Source organism: Pholis gunnellus (genome assembly GCF_910591455.1).
Source record: "Pholis gunnellus genome assembly, chromosome: 8".
Taxonomy (NCBI): Eukaryota; Metazoa; Chordata; class Actinopteri; order Perciformes; family Pholidae; genus Pholis; species Pholis gunnellus.
Window position 1 is genome coordinate 9,209,540 of NC_136534.1, and position 16,794 is coordinate 9,226,333.

The 16,794-nt window shown below is 41.3% G+C and overlaps 1 protein-coding gene across 1 annotated transcript in view; it reads left to right on the top strand.

The window, feature by feature from the left end:
• triob (trio Rho guanine nucleotide exchange factor b) overlaps positions 1 to 16,794 on the top strand; it is a gene marked incomplete at its 5' end in the record, with an annotated part of 96,158 nt that overhangs the window by 10,747 nt on the left and 68,617 nt on the right. The window contains one exon of the mRNA XM_079165237.1: positions 272 to 325. Coding sequence (XP_079021363.1) covers positions 272 to 325 — 54 coding nt within the window. The remainder of the gene's footprint in view (positions 1 to 271; positions 326 to 16,794) is intronic.

The following is a 16,794-nucleotide window of genomic DNA, read 5'->3' on the forward strand; positions in this document are numbered from 1 at the left end:
AGGTTGTGTGTGTATGTGTGTGTGTGTGTGCATCATGTCTATTGGTCTTAATCTCAAGGAGGGACTGTCCAGCTACTGAGATCAAAGAGCTCCACAATTGCTCACTCTCTCATTTGTACTCAGTAATGTCAAAGCTCAAACTTCTGACACTAAAACATGGTGACAGTTGCTGTACTGCTGCAGGAGGCCACATGACAGCCATTCCACTCTTTATTTGCTTTGTTAAACCTCCCTCCTCTAATTGATTTTGTATCTCTCTATCTCTTTTTAGATTGCTCTCTTCCAAAATGTGAATCCAAACTGGATGGCCCAGCTCAAACTTCAGGTAGGTGTGATTGTCACTCAGTCATGGGGAATCAGTCGGGGATCTTCTTCCCGAGCAGGGCGTATGCACATGATCTTTGTATTGCCCATCCCTATCTGTGTCTTGTAGGTCATGTAAGTGATTTAAGAAAAGGATTGCACGTAATATTATTTGGCCGATATCAAAGTGGAATTCCAGTTAATAGACCCGTGTCTTTATGTTTGGCTCGAGGAGAGCCGCTGTTGCGGGGAAAGGCAGGCTGATCTTTGAAGTGCTCTCCAGTTCACCATGGATGAGGCAGTGTCGCTTATTTACTGTATGTGTTTAGGTTTGTAAGAAACATCATGAACCATGCCCACTTTAATTAAAATGGTGTGTTCCATCAAAGCTTTACTGCGTTGAATCCCATTAGACACAAGCTCCTCTGTGGCATCTGCTGGCAACCATGACCTTGTAGGTTCACAACCCTAATACCCCCAGGACCTACATACTAAAAATACACCAAGTCACTCTCTCCAGGGTGAGGTGTTTTGGGGTATGAACAGTTAAGTGGCCTTTATGCACAAATTAATGTGGGGCTGTCCATATATTATTCAGTTTAATCTCCCTTTTTGGAGCTTTTCCATAGAAAGTCTCATTTAAACTTGGTGTAATCAGTTCCAGGAGATCAAGCATACAGTAGCAGACATTACATTTGAGTTGTGTTACCAAGACTGAACAAAAAAGACATTTTAAACATCTGTTGCACATGTCGTGTATGTGTTTGAGGACTGAAGCAAGAGTGTCAAGGATGGATGGGACACATATCCATTTTTGTGATCTCTCAACAAACATCAGTAGATTGTGTTCTATTTAGCTCTGTGAGCCCCATGTGTTTGACACAGTTTTGACCTGATGTTTTCCAATCGGGTCATTCAGAGATGAGCATTTTACAAGACTGTTTTCAATTGACAGCTTGGCCTATTATTCCCACTTGCCCAGAATTTGAACGGGTGTCAAGGGAAATGATTGGGACATGCCAGACAAATCCTGAGCACAGGCCTTTTGCCCAAAAACCCTTGGAACTTCATCCCTGAGGCTGACTCACAAAAAATAAAGCTGCAGTGGTCCCTTTGTATGTTTTTTTGGAGTCGGGCAGAAATTCTGAGCTGCTCTCAGTGAATCAGAGTAATCAGGTTTTACTGACCATTTATAGCCGATTTCTGATCCACTCTTGTCCCGTTCACTGTTGATTTTCAATTACTGTACAAAATTAACTTCCGGTTGAATTAAGTGTCGATTTAGCAAGTTGCCTGAAGTATTCCGTTGCACTGTCACGTGAAATTGCAGGTGCTTAAAGTCCTCATGGAAAAAATGAAGAGTAATGCATCTTTCACTTAAATGCTGGGCTGATCTGGTACATTCTTAGCATGAATGAATGAATGTGTGGGGATGTGTGTGTGTGTGTGTGTGTGTGTGTGTGTGTGTGTGTGTGTGTGTGTGTGTGTGTGTGTATATCTGTGTGTACCACTCCTCATCAACATTCAAATATATACACAGATTATCTGACTATTTTGAGTGGGAATGTATTTCTTCTTTTTTGTTTGTTTGCCTCCTCCCAAACATCATTTACTGTATAGCCTTTGAGAATATTTTCCCTTTTCAGGCTCACCCATATTGTTGTGAATTTTGGTCTTGCCTCCATGAGATGTGCTCGTTTTAGATGCGTTGTTGCTTCTTTTCAAGGGATTTGACGTAACCTCAACTGGGTATTTCCTGTTTTTTTTTTATCTAAACTTTGCTTCTGTGGCCAACATGTTTTGGAAAACATTTGTCTTTTCAGGGCTTAGACTTGTTTTCTGTGAACTTGGGGGGAACTCAAAGCTACATGTATACCTGCTGTGCCTATGTGGGTTGATGAGTTAGCAATAATGTTTGACAAGGTATCTCGAAATAGAAAATAATGGTTGACGCGAGGTGAAGACACCAGAGTTGGTAAAGGGGCATTTCCTAACCTAGTCATCAAGTCAAAGCAGTTAATTTAACCATTAACGTAGCATAAAGCCTCATTATTGTTTGTATTGTTACTTGTAGCCTAATATAGGCTGAGCAATGGTTTAGACCAGTGATTACTCAGTTAGAATCAAATCTTTAGCCAGTGCTGAGTGTGCGTCTCTAGACTCAGCCCCATACCAACTTCAACCTTTCTACCAACTTCAACCTACTCTTCTTGCTGATGTGTCAGCACTCATCTGTTCTGCTCATGTCACATAGTACCACAAGGACCTCGACAGACCCTGCATCTAAATATGGGCACTTTCATTTTACACACACACACACACACACACACACACATACGCATGCGCACACTGCATTACTTAACACAGTGTGTTAATCATGATAAATATGCATTCATTTGAAGTTGCACTAGTTTACATTACCATGACTAGAACTGGATTAGCTATGGACATGCAATCAGACCAGTTTGCACACATTTTATTCAGTACACGTGTTTGATAAAGGGGAAAATGAAAAAAAAAAGCCTATAATCTGGATGAGTTTTGGAGAAGACACTTAACCACAAAATCACAAGTGTCCCAAAAACGCTGTTGCCTGCATATGGATTTACAGACTAAGCGTGCTTAGAGTAAATAGTTGGACTGTTCCCCAAATATGCTCTTAATCTCAGCCCAAGATAATCTGCACCAGTAGCCAACCTGTTTAGTCTGATCGCTTGCTGCACTGATAATGTTTAGCATGCATAGTATGGTGAATTTAATGAAAATGGGAGTCTCTGTCGCTGAAAAATACAGTAGATTAATATTTGAGAGAGAGAGAGAGAGAGAGAGAGAGAGAGAGAGAGAGAGAGAGAGAGAGAGAGAGAGAGAGAGAGAGAGAGAGAGAGAGAGCCCTCTCTTCTCCATATGTTTCTGTTCAGTTTAATTCAGCTGTGAACGCAGTCTCTCATCTCTACCCATACTGAGCTCACTGTGTGGTTCCTATTGAATTCGGCTTTGAATGCTAACCATGTGCACTGCGGGTAGACGAGCACACACGCACACACACACACACACACACACACACACACACACATACACACACTTCTAAGCAGTGGAGGAAGTGGTTTTCTCTGGAGTTCATTGGATTTAGTTTTTTTTTTATTCTCCCCTGCAGAGGCCAGGGTGGGGAAGAATAAACTCTATATGGTGTGTGTGTGTGGATGTGGTCGTGTGTGCGTTTGAGTGAATTCTGTTTACTCACTCTCTCTCTCTTTCCATCTTTTCTCTCTTCTTCCAGATCTTTGTTTTTCTCGTTTGCTGTCTCTCTTTCTTTGTCCTGTTATATCTTTCAGTAATTAATAGTTAAATCATGAAAAAAACAGGCAGAGGATGGAAGAAAAGAAATAAGTTAAACCATACACAGTGTATACTGTAGCTAGAATGTAGTCCACAGTTCCATGTCCTCTCCTCCACAGCCCAGGGTGTGTGTATTTAATATCACAGCTTAACCAGGGGTTGGCTGAACTTTTTTTGAACTTTGCCTGCATAAAAGCACATGGTTAGACATGGTGCTGTCATCTCATTTGCATGCATGCACACAGAGTACCAACCATAATTTGCATGGAGGTAGGTATTATACACAAGCTCTGACCATCCATCCCGTGTGTATGTCTACAGAAGAGTTTGTTATCACAGTTTACAAGTGATAGGTCTCACGGAATCTTTGCATAGTAGTCTGAGGTTGGCTTATAACATTTCAATTTACGGTATGGTTTGCATGGCAGGCAAATCTTGAGACTCCGTTATGTATTTACTACTATTGGAAAAAAAGACATTGCAAAGTGTCCACTGTAATGTCCAATTACATGAAAGTCTCTCAATATTATCTTGTTTTAATGCGTTTCTTTTCTTTCATTTATTATTGTATTATATTGTTCCCGATCAGTTTGGAAAGTTATTTGTTTTCAAAGTATTCTTCATGACAGCCGCAATTTTTGAGATCTCTCTCTCTCTCTCTCTCTCTCGCTCTCGCTCTCTCTCTCTCTCCCATTAACACACACACACACACACACAGAGGAGATGGGTTGAAAGGGAAGAAAGCCAGTTAGACGCCCTGTGATGTCTTATATGGAGACAGCTGGACTCTGTAGCGAGTGTGTTTGTGTCATGTTTGTCTGCACCTTTGTGTGTCTCTGTGCAGGCAGTTCATTCAGATGGGCACGTGGGTGCGTGCATCCTGACCTCTCTGTGTGCCTTTTGCCTGCTTGTGTGTATGTGTGTTTGTGTGTGTCCGTGCAAACGTCCTTAATTGGATCATGCTTTGCAACACTGGCTGTGTTGGTTTTAGAAAGAGCACAGCTTGCATCCTCCTGTCACAGGATATCAACATAATGACGTCTGTTTAGTAATATTTCCTGTGGCTGCAAATAACTAAGATCAAATCCGAAAAGAACGTGTTCATTGTCCAAACACCACATCAGTTCATTTATTTGGCGCTTTTTAATAAAATGTATACATTCATATAAACACATGCACATTGTTGAATGGGTGTTTTTTAACTGGTTAATGGACACGGCTTTAAAGTTCTGTATTTCTGCATATGATAAAGTTTGGACAATTTTTTATTGGAGTTATTAATTACTTAATCAAAAACTGCGTCATGCAATCAGCATTTTCTGATAAAATGATACTGATTAAAATATGTGAATTGGGAGGCCTTACAATTTTTATGAGCTTTGACTCAAAGCCCAACATCTTACAATGAATGTAATTGTTTATCCCTTCAATGCTAAATGTAAGCAAAAGCATCTGGTCTACGTCATTGCAAAATAAATAATAAAGAACACATGATCTAGACCAGGGGTCGGCAACCTGCGGCTCTTTGGCTCTTCTGTTGCGGCTCCCTGAGTCCTCCGTCCACACGGCGTTTAAGCATTGTTTTCGAGATGATCTCCGTCCAGACTTTAACGCCTGAAAACAAATATCACGTGACTATTCACGTACACTGGGCATGCAGTGGGTGCCGGTCCTACTGGTTTTCAAACCTACTGGTTTCCCTTCCGTGCGTGTGTTGTGTTCGCGTAACAGCAGCAGCTGTTTTCTGCCTCTGTTGCCAGATTCGTCAAACATTCACAAACATATTGCTGGAGATCTAAAAGCCACATCTCATATATATATTGCGGGGATTACAATTGTATAAGTGAGCACTACATCACAGCCACGTATGAAGAAATACATTGAAGAAAATATATTTATGGAAAGATCGCATCAACCTGGATTCGAACCTGTCGAGCAAAATAGTAATAGATTCATAAACAGCAGCGCTACGCGATCCGCCACTTGCATCTTGCATCGTAATGCACCTTTTCTTTTAAGTGCCCGATCATGATTTGCAGACCTCCACCCTCGGTAAACTATCGATGGATAAATCCAAAAGAAGAAAAGTCACGGAGGAAAATGGAGAGTTTAATTCTGCGTGGACGTATTAATTTGCTTTCACTGCCAACGATGCTGGCTTACCTGAATGCTTGATATGTGGCGAGAAATTTGACATCAAATAGCTTTTGCGGCTCCAGACACATTTTATTCAGTGGAAAATAGGGCAAAATGGCTCTTTGGATAGTAAAGGTTGCCGACCCCTGATCTAGACCAAGGCCTTAGGCAGATAGGCAGATTAATACACATTTGCACAGTCAGACTCCTTCGGTGATCTATCAGCACCAACACCAATAATCAGCGTTCGTCATTAATCATTTTCCTCATCCCCATGCATAGCTGAACCTGGCCCTCCATTTACAAACACTCACAATAAATACTGTCAATTCACCACCATGCTGTATGCTTAGGGGCTCCATCTGTTGTAGACTGCACTATCCCTGAAGTCAAGACAGCGTGTTCCCCTGCACAGTCAACATCACATTCACTGCAGTTCTCATCACAATCTCGACTCTCTGCAAGACTTGATGTTAATAGTAGCAATACAAGTGATAATATCTTATGGATGTTACAAGGACAGCGTTTGGATAACATATAGGTGAGAAGTGTAACAAAGCTTATTGTCACCCCCCCCTCCAGCACTCGTATCATTCCTATTTCCCACATCATCTCTCTCTCTCTCTCTCTCTCTCTCTCTCTCTCTCTCTCTCTCTCTCTCTCTCTCTCTCTGACCCCGGTCTTTTCCTGGAGAGCACTGATGCATAGGACAGCAAGGTTCCGCTCCATCACCCGTCCAATCGCCATCAACCTCTCCCCCGTACGCCAGCCAATCGCTCAATAGAGATGGGTAAAAAGGGGAGGGGCTAAGCATGATTGGGAGGGGTGGTGGCTGCTGGTCGCTCCTTGACTCGAGGGATATAAAGGATGCATGGCTGCTCCAGGGACAGGGGAATAACACCATGACGATGGATGCAGTCACTGTTTTCTGTCGGTTGTGCTGCTGCAGGAGCGATGCTCGTTTATGCTTAAGACTTTTTTTTTTAAAGAATTAATCCCATTAATTCATTCAGATGGAATGAGGCATGATGTTGGTTTGTGTGATAGAATCGTCATAACTCTGCAGACACATTAATGATTTGGGTAATTTTCATGCTGAAATACTATTGATTCATGTTTGATTCATAGTTGCAGTGTGGGAGTTTGACTTTTGTAGTTACACCACAGGCAGACGTTTAGATATTTATGCACATGGAGTGGAACAAAGACTGATTTTTATTTTCCCTTTTTTTTCTTAAGACTTGGATTGATTAACACCCCGTGGTTCAATGTTGCAGTGGAGATTGTGCCATTGTGTTTACTTGCAGTGTTGATGATGGAGAAGAACGCAGGGGGTAAAGGCTGTGATTGTTGAAACCTGCAAGCATTTTTCTTGGAGGGGAGGTTCTACCATCTCTCATCCTTTGGGAGCTCATATATGGATGGAAACCCTCCTGTGCTGTCATGCTGCTTGCTTTATTGGTCAGTTTACTGGTTTGAGTGCAGAGGGGGCAGACACGAGCTGAAGACATGTCCATCCAGTTCCTGCCTGCTGGACCTTGTAAGTATTGTATGATTTACAAGGCAAGGCTGAATTATTTAACACTAGACAGTGGACAGTGGACAAAGACACACACGCACAAGAAACGTGTATTGTCTGTTGACAGCATTGGGCTCCCCCTAAGCTCTGCTCTTTTAGAGCTATTTCTCAATAGCATCACAACTCTCTGTTTCTGGTCTTAACGCTAACTAATGAATGCATGTGAGTCATGTGGTCTCACTACTTCCCCTGCAAAGGTTTGTGTTTGCATGGAGGAGGCTGAAACCACCAGAGAAGCTGAACGGAAGAGCTATCATTGGTTTGCGTAGCATCATGCTGCCAGTGGTTCTCAGCATAAAAGACAAATACATCTCAATTTAATAACCGACATATGTTGCTGTGTTCCTGAGCTGAAATCCATGGATGGAACTTTTGCTGAGCAGTGGCCACTGTGGCTAAGGTGAAAGTACCAGGATGGTGGTAAATGCTAAAACTTAGTTTAACAGTACACAAGCAGAGGAGACTCATAATGTCAGTCAAATGACGCAGTGATGGCATCCATCAAAACATACTTGTCATAACGGACCAAGGCTAGATGTATTGAACCAAGCGAGGGTGCATTTCTATACTCGTATGAATACAATGTTTCAGTTATAACAATAAGGATGCACTATTTTTTCTAAAGTGACATTGTATTTTTTATATAATGATTCTGAACAGTATTAGAAGCATCTCCCTGATATTGACTCGTCGGCTTCCCTTGCACTTTTTTGCTCATCTTTCTCGACTGATATATGTTTAATAAGATTAAATGATTAAAAAACAAATATACATGTCTATATGTACATTCAGTGTACAACACACAGCCACAGAGTTTGCCTTTATCGCTGAAATCGCTGCAGATTTTCTACCTGACATCACAGTTTTATGTCTTAAACTCTCTTATTGCATCTTGGGAGAAGGTGGTTTGTTTTAGAATCTAAAATAACTCAAATTCAGTGGTATTGTTCTTCACGTAATAAAATCCCGAGGCACATTTAATCTGATCACACAGGGATTGAAGATTGAATTGAGTCTAAAATTTCACCCATTATCTCACTTCATACACAATTATTATAAGGTAGGAATCTTATGTATCTTATTGATAGAAGAGAGATAGAAGAGTTTGATATTATGAAACGTAAATGAATCACTACGTGTGGCTTGCTTGTGTCCCCTACTATACAGTATGTGTTTGTTAGGGGACGGGAGTTGAATTCATGAAAATAATTTGACTGAAGAAGTTTGAAGTGAAGCATTCTCTGTAAAGAATAACCACTTGATCCCAAGCCTCTTTCTCTAGCACTTCATAACCTTAACTTCCCCCAGAGATTGAATGAGCTTCTTCCTTGCTTGGTCAATGAGGCGTTAATTTGAATGTTGCAACTGACATGGCCTTACTCATCTTCACGTTCACTTTGGCCCACTCTCCAGGTGTGTGGCTTGTTCATTTGTGGTCAAACGGGGCCTTGTTAAATCAGAACTCAGGCAAAATCTGTAACAGAAAATTCTGTTTAAATTGTGTATTTGAAACTTAGTCAGCGGATTTTTTTATAGAGAGGAAGATGTTAAGGGAGCAAGAAGAAGATACTGTGTCAGAGAGATAATATGTTTGCTGCTATGGACTGTTATATCTGGATGGCCCTGCATCACCTTGACATGGAAACCTTTGAATTCAATTGTGATTCTCTCAAGACCTGATTAGCTTTATCCGAGTAAGCAGTTCATACTTTATAAGATTAGCAGGAGACGCTCTCTGAGATGCCCCGTTTTCATGATCCCTTAATATGCTGTTTTTAAGATGAAGTGAATTAGAATATTCCACATCACTGCAAATGACAAAGTGCTATCACTGTTTTAAGCTATATACATTGTTTGTTGGGGGGGGATTGAATGAGAAAATTATCCAGTTTTCTCTCCGCCTCCCACTGACACCATGACCCCTTCTCTACAGTGAGAAATGAGCTCGTTGGCCGTGAAAAAATAGTGTAGTGACCCAAAAGCATTTATTATTTAAGCAGCCTGTCAATAAGGATTCTACTGCATCTGGATGATGGGAATACGAGGGTCAGGAATCTTGGGAATGCTTCCTTCATTTGGATTTCTATTGATTGCCTCTCATTCTGCTATTTGGGATGAAGGGGTTTACGATGCTGTTGGTGTAACTGCACTGATTCTCAAAGCAGATGCAGTATTAGTAATGGTCAGCAGTAATTAAATGACCCCCTCCCCCTTTATTTTCTTCCTCAGGTGTTTGACATGAGTGGTAATTCAAGCTAGATTAATGCAACATGAAATGTCAGATAGGAAGAATTTAATTTATTAATGAAAAAATACTATTTTCCCCTATTTTGAATAAAAGTTGTGGATGCCTTTTTTTGGTAATGTCCAGAAATCAACCTTGGCAGTTAAATGCTAAATTGAATGAGAAAGTATCAGTAACTGCGGCTCCTCACAGTATTTCCTACAAGTCGTTATGTTCTCAATTGCCATTTTCATTTCTTGTAATGTGTGTCACGGCGGTGATTCTGTCAACTTTGAAAACATGTGTGAATAGTTTGGGAGCATGTTTTCTGGCCTTAATGGAGTCTTAGCCCATCACACTGCAAAAATGTTCCTCCAGAAACCCAGTGATGATGTCACAGATGCTGCAAACATGTTTTTATGAGTTCGCTTTTATCTGTGCATGAAACTGTTTTACTGATGAGAGTATGTAGTGACCCCTACTGTGTGAGGCAAAGAGTGCAGGGAGTTAATGTGTCAATCCCTCTCTCTCTCTCTCTCTCTCTCTCTCTCTTTTCCTCGCTCCTCAGAATAATTATTGTCATTTTGTGCAGTTTCTGATTATTTGCATTTTATTTAAAGTATGTAGGTACCACATTTATTTGTAATTCCCTTTGAAACACGATGCAGATAAAAACAGAAAGTATAAAATGACCATGTATGGTATCCTATCTATATGCAGTTGGGGTGGAGGCCAGATTCAGATGTGGTTCTTTGTTGTTTGCTTGGAGTTCAGGCCCCAAAGTCATAAAAAAAGACCTACAATTAAATGGCTTGAGGGGAACATCTTAAATTGGGAGCAGACACAAACCCGTCAGAAGCAATGTTTCTTCCTCACTTTTTCTCTATTCCTGTCCCTACTTCTCGTTTTTCTCACCTCTATCCTGTCTCTCTTCGCCTCCCCTTTCCTCTTTGAGGATGGTTAGAAAGTGAGACACTTGGGAGCCTCAACAGAATATGAAAGTAACTATGAGATTAGATCTGGAATGGCTCAGCAGTCTAAATTGGTGTAAAATATTTCCTGTACACTGCTGTAAATCAACTGGCAAGTTGCAAACATACTCCCACGAGTATGCACAGCTTATTCACTTCTTTATGTTGTTATTTTGGGACTGCGTTACAGAAAGATTGAGTGTTTTACATCAGGCACCTCTTCAGTGCAAGTAAGGGTTTAGTGGCATAATGATTGAAGCAGAGCGCAAACACGTAACCTTTGTGCTCCCCTTAGTGACCACTGGCCACTCTTTTGGGTGTTTGTGCACGCATGCATGTGTGTATCCATGCATGTAAGTCAGATATTCCATCAGAGACTCCCATGGTCCCCTGTTTGCATAAGCCATTTGTTTTCAGGGCCGTAATAACAGTGGTTAGCCGTGGGATCCAACAGTCGCCTCCTGGCTAGGAGACGGGCTGTGGAGCCATAGCCTGAAGTTCCCTGTCTGCTGTGTATGTACTCAACAGGACATTGTCTTTGTTGAGGTCAAGTCTAGTGAAAATCTATTCACAGAGGAATGGAGTGACGGAGAGACGGGCAGAGAGGAGAGATGAGGAGAGGGAGGGTAGGAATGGAAATCACTGCAGAAGAGTGTCAGAGAGGGCAAGACGTGGTAGGAAACAAAGTAATAAAGCGGAAGACATGGATGAGGAGAAAAGTGAGGATGAGGCAGATAACAGAGAATAGATGGAGTTAGAAAGAGGACCAGGGAGGGGCAGAGGGTGACAGGAGAGGAGAAATGCATATTCACCGGCAGCAACGATCCACACAAACTCTCTCTGGACACATATACACACCCACACACACACACAGGCATATGTAATAAAACAATAATGTCCAGAGCTACCAAAAGGTCTGTGCGTGTGCGTGCGTGTGCGTGCGTGTGTGTGTGTGTATGTGTGTGTGTCCCTCTGGGAACTGGCTCAGACTGCTGAGCTTGTAAACAGGAACTATCTTGCTTTTGGCAAGCTGGAAGCCCTGCAGGTGCACACACACACACACACACACACACACACACACTAAAGACAATTGGATTCGGTAAGTTATTATAGTTTTGGTCTGTTTGCTGGGTTTGTTTGATTCCCTGTTTATCATGCAACACTGTTGGAGACATTCATTACAGATACTCTAAATTAAAACAAAAAGGAAGCAAGGTTGCTCAACAGCATTTGTGCAGCTTTATTTATCTTTTTCTTTTCATTGCAAAAGCAACTACACAGGTAAGAACTGACACGAAGTCACTGCTGGATTTTCTTTTTGAGCATCCCTGATATTTTTCTTTTGTTTGCCACTGAAGTGTTTTACAGAGCCTGCTGTCTGTACTCTTCCTTATCTCCACAAAGTGCAGATTCCAGTGTCATCACAGCATTTGTGTTGTCCCTGAGGTTTGTAGAAGTAAATAATCCTATTATCAGAGCTCAGCTGTTGCTCTGTTAGTGCTGCTGTCAGCTGAGGACATGGTGTGGCTGACCTGACACTTCTGCTGTGAAATAGGGAGATGGTCCTTTATGTTTTGTCCGATGCAGCAACACGCTTATTTTGCTGTGCGAATGCAATATCGTCTGTTTGGTAAAAACGTTGGGCGCACCAGATTTCTCTGCAGCATTATCTGTTTTTTATTGTGAGCTCGAGTTTTAAGTTTATTTGGGAAATTTGGGCTAAAAACAAAATGCGAATCAGCGCATGTTCCCACCACCTGCCTTTCATGACAATAAAAGGCAGGTGGTGTGACAAGAGTACATGTTCAATTCAGCACCAGTGAGTCTTAAAAAAAAAAAGAATCCAGCAGTGACTTAGTGTCAGTTCTCACCTGTGTAGTTGCTTTTGGAATGAAAAGAAAAAGACAAATAAAGCTGCAAAAATGCTGTTCAGCAACCTTGCTTCCTTTTTGTTTTAATTTAGAGTATTTTGTTGCTGCTTTCCACAGATGGGATGTGTTTGTTTTTAGTGGATGGTTGTTCCTGTCACACGTGCATCCTGTGTTGTTTATATCAGCCACTATGTGGATAGAGAGGAGCTGACATGCAATAATGGCCCCTTGCCTCGACTCCTCGACACCTCTGCTTTTCTTGTTCTATTTTTTTTTGGGGGGGGGGGGGCTTTCTTGTGGCACGAAGGCGCATGATGGCGAGGAGCAGCACAACATGAAATGTCTTTACAAAAACAGACACTTTCAATGTCAGTGTGTATTTGAAAAATCAGTTTACATCACCCTTTAAAGCGTCATCTCTTTGTTGATATGCTCATTTTTCACTTTATTTATGTGCAACATCAAAAGTGCTCATAAAAGCAGGAGGATGGAGACAGATCTCCCCTCTGCCTCTCACCTTCTCTTGTCATCTCTCTCCCATTGTCTGACATCATCAGTTCAAGTCCCATCTGCTTTGGGCCATAACTGTCGAAAATGAATGAAGGACAGCTGACGTGGTTTTGTCTCAAGCACTTTCTCTTCTTTCTCTTTCCTCCTCTGCCCTCTTTTCATGTAAGGCAGTTAGTAACACACCGGACCACAGGCGCACACACACTCCTTACTCTCTGTCCCTTCTGCACCCTGCCTGTCAAGTGTAATTTGGTGCACTGTGGTTTATTGGCTTGGTTTTGTTGTGCGGTGGGACAATCGGAGCACGATGTGGATGGAGGAAGCTGATGAATAGTGTTCCCTGAGCCGTACAAAGCGTCCTCTTCTCTACTTCATTGGTGTTTGATGCGACTCAGCTGGCTGCCCAGTTTGTACTGTATACTGTTGTGGGCTTACAAGCAGGCTGATGCACATGGACGCTCGGCACTGAAAAGGGCTTTTATGCTTCTTTTTTTTGTGTCGATTCCTTCTCACACTGACTATTTCTGTCATGGTCTCACTCTGCCACAGTAACAGAGCAACGTGCAACAGTTAGACAGTGTATGGAAGTTAAAGAGACAGGCCGCAATGTTTTAGTGAAAAATAATATTGCAGTCCTCTTGATGAATTCATAATCTATTATAAGTTAATACACGATAACAGAAAGTAAGTAAAGGTCAACATGCCTGGGTCACAGGGGGATAAGTGGGGGACGAGAGGGGCGGAAATTACAGACAGAAACACAACGTTAAGTTCCATTGGAGACTTTGAGATATGGTGAGGTCATCTATTCATAGAGGTTATTATAACACAGATGCTATATGTTATGCCATTGCAAAATAAACAAACAAGTCATCTCCATCTGCAAAGACATGACCTACTACACACTCACTCATCTGTTTGTGTGTATCCTTGTCACAGCTGACTCCCCCCCCCCCCCCCCAACCCATGCCTCTTTCTCAGAGGTGACAATCCCTCTCAGCTATTTATTCCAACAGGATCATTGAGATATGTGACCTGGCCCGTTTTCATACACAGACAGCAGGACAGACCTAACTTTCAACTCACCGAGACGAGACACGAATGCCATCAACGTAGCGCAGTTAGCTTTTAGTTTTTTCCTGCTTGAATAATGACTTTCCAGAACCAGAGGACATATTTGACACCTCAGTCTTGGGGATCTAAATTCGTTCCGAGTTGCAGTATATAACCACAGGATTACATTTGGGGTTTTTTTTTGCCACTTTGGTACACTTTGGATTGTTATCTGTGACACAGAACATGGCTAGTCTGACCATGTGGTTCCGTTTCCACTACATGGGCCTTGTCAAGGACAGGAAGGGTCGGCTGACTATGGAACCATGTCAGGCAGCTAGCGTTGGTAGGTGGTCCCAGAAGAGTGCTGTGGAGAGAATACTATATAAAATGTGAATAGAATGTGTATGTTCATGTTTTTTAGGCATTTTATTTATTGGATGTTTGTCAAAAATGCATGTGCATAATAAGGTAGTAACATTATAGTCTTAATTTGATATCAACACTTTGATATCAATATACTGAAAGTACATTGATATCAGTATATCAGTGTGTATATATATATATATACTGCATAATGAAAGGAGTTTTAGATGCTGGATCTTGACGTTTTTGGCTTTGCTTTTGAGCTCCATGTCTTGTAAACCCACTTTTAGAGCTTATCAGAGCTTTCCTCACAATTTGGAAAACAATGGTGATCCCCCTGACTGTTCCTTTTGAGAGACAACAAAGAAGCTTAATTGCCCTCTAGGAGTAAACAGTGAATGAGCTCTTTGTTTTGTTTCCTCAGTTTAAATGATGTTGGCTTCCAGTCAAGCTGCTGTTTTATGAGTGTGGATATGGATGAGTATTTAAATCAAATTTAGCCATACTCACAAAAGATAATTTGGTCTCAATGAAGTTTATTGATGTCAAGATGGCATAAGGGTTAAAATCTAAAAGCTTTCCACATGATTATAAATGAATAAACTGATTACTGGTGTATGCCTGCTTTAAAAAAAGTATTGTTTGATATTAGTTTTGTATTTTTTTATGCAATTCTAAGAATACTGTGTCAGAAGACTTTTAATTCAAGACTTCAAGCAATTCATGTAAGAAACTTCTCTTACATATTTTGTATTTAACAAGGTGATTGTACTTCAGAATTGACATTTAATTCAGTGCATGTCTCATAAGTAGGTCGCTGTGCTCTTGATAAATACATGTATAAAGCAGAGATGCTCACAAGTCATTTTTGTAAGTCCAAGTCAAGTCTCAAGTCTTTGAGCGAGAGTTCAAGTCTCTTACGGTTGTAATGAACGTTCTTTCACCTGCTGCATGCCATCCGGTCTGCTTAGAACACAGCATAGCTATATCTAAGGAATGTATACCATGTACTGTATCATCACTCCTTTATTTATCGGCATACAGTAGCAGCATTGTTTAGTTGGTTGGCATATGATCAATTTAAACAGGCTATTGCAATGCAATTTGAGAAAACACTACTAAAATACTTTCCTCCAAAGTAAATAACTATTTTGCAGCTAAAAATAGATGTAAACTAACATTACTCAGGGTAACAGGAAATATCGCTAACGTTATTAGGCACGCAATAATAACCGTAACTTATTCATCAATAACATTACAACCCTTTTTTCTATAATTACACTGTGTCTCCAACTAGTAACCGTTTATAATCTACTGCAACTTAACACATTCCTCTCGCCTCTCAAACCCAGAGATGCTCACACGTCATTTTTTTTTCTCCAAATCAAGTCTTAAGTCTCTGTGTGCGACTTAAGTGTGACTTGACTCCAAGTCCCAGGTCAACGTCCCTATCCCTGGTGTTAATATGATAAGGATGTTATTTACATTAAGCGTCCTTAGGTGCCCTATAGTGCAAAATCTCACAGTGACCAGCAGAGTCAAAGTATTAGTCAGAGAGGAGATTACAACAAATCATTATTAAAGCCTATTTCACCCACAAATCCACCAGCGACAACTGTGTGGTTGGCTTAACTTTTTTCCCTGTGAGTAGCTAGACAAGCGCACAAGGGAGAAACTGTTTAATGCAAAGCAGCACTTGTTAGTAAATCTTGTTTTGGGGAGGGGTTAGTGACATGGGGGGGGGGGGACACGGCAAAGAAAAGCCAGTTGGTGAAGGCAAAAAGAAGCTGGCAGTGCCTCTGGCTTTCTGCAGCTCAGTGGGTGGCAGGGCGTTGGCCGATATCGGGCACGGCAGTTGTTCAGCTGCCTCTTCGCCATACTGTACAACAATGGTACGGTCAGAAAAGCTCGAACTCGTATTGTGATAGCGGCTGGAGACCTGTGTAGTGTGTAGTGTAGGCCTAGACTGATAGCGACGGCTCGGTGCTAGTTTTGGTTTACAATGGCAGTGCTGGATAACCACAGCTGGCAGTACGCCCAGGCTGGGAAAACACTGATCAGACTCTCAGGTAGAGTATTCTCTATCATAAATATATTCTGTAAATGTATATATATTCATAAATAGATTCTGTTGTTTTTATCCAGAATCCTGTTTGTTTTTAATCACATTCTTCTATTTCTTGTCTGTGTATATTTGTCTTATATTTGAAAGAATTAGATGATATTTCTAGGAAGTAAAGGAGGAAAAAACATTCTTTTCTTTTTATACACACTTCACCGCCATCCCTCATACATAAGGTGTCCTGTTTTCAGTTTAGTATCTGGGTCATTGTGCTCAGCTTGGGTTGTGCTACAGTACACAGGCACAAAACTGATTTAGTTGCAATAGGATATAAATAGAAAAAAAGTGACTTATGTTTACTGAATGCTGAGGCTATGCTACGG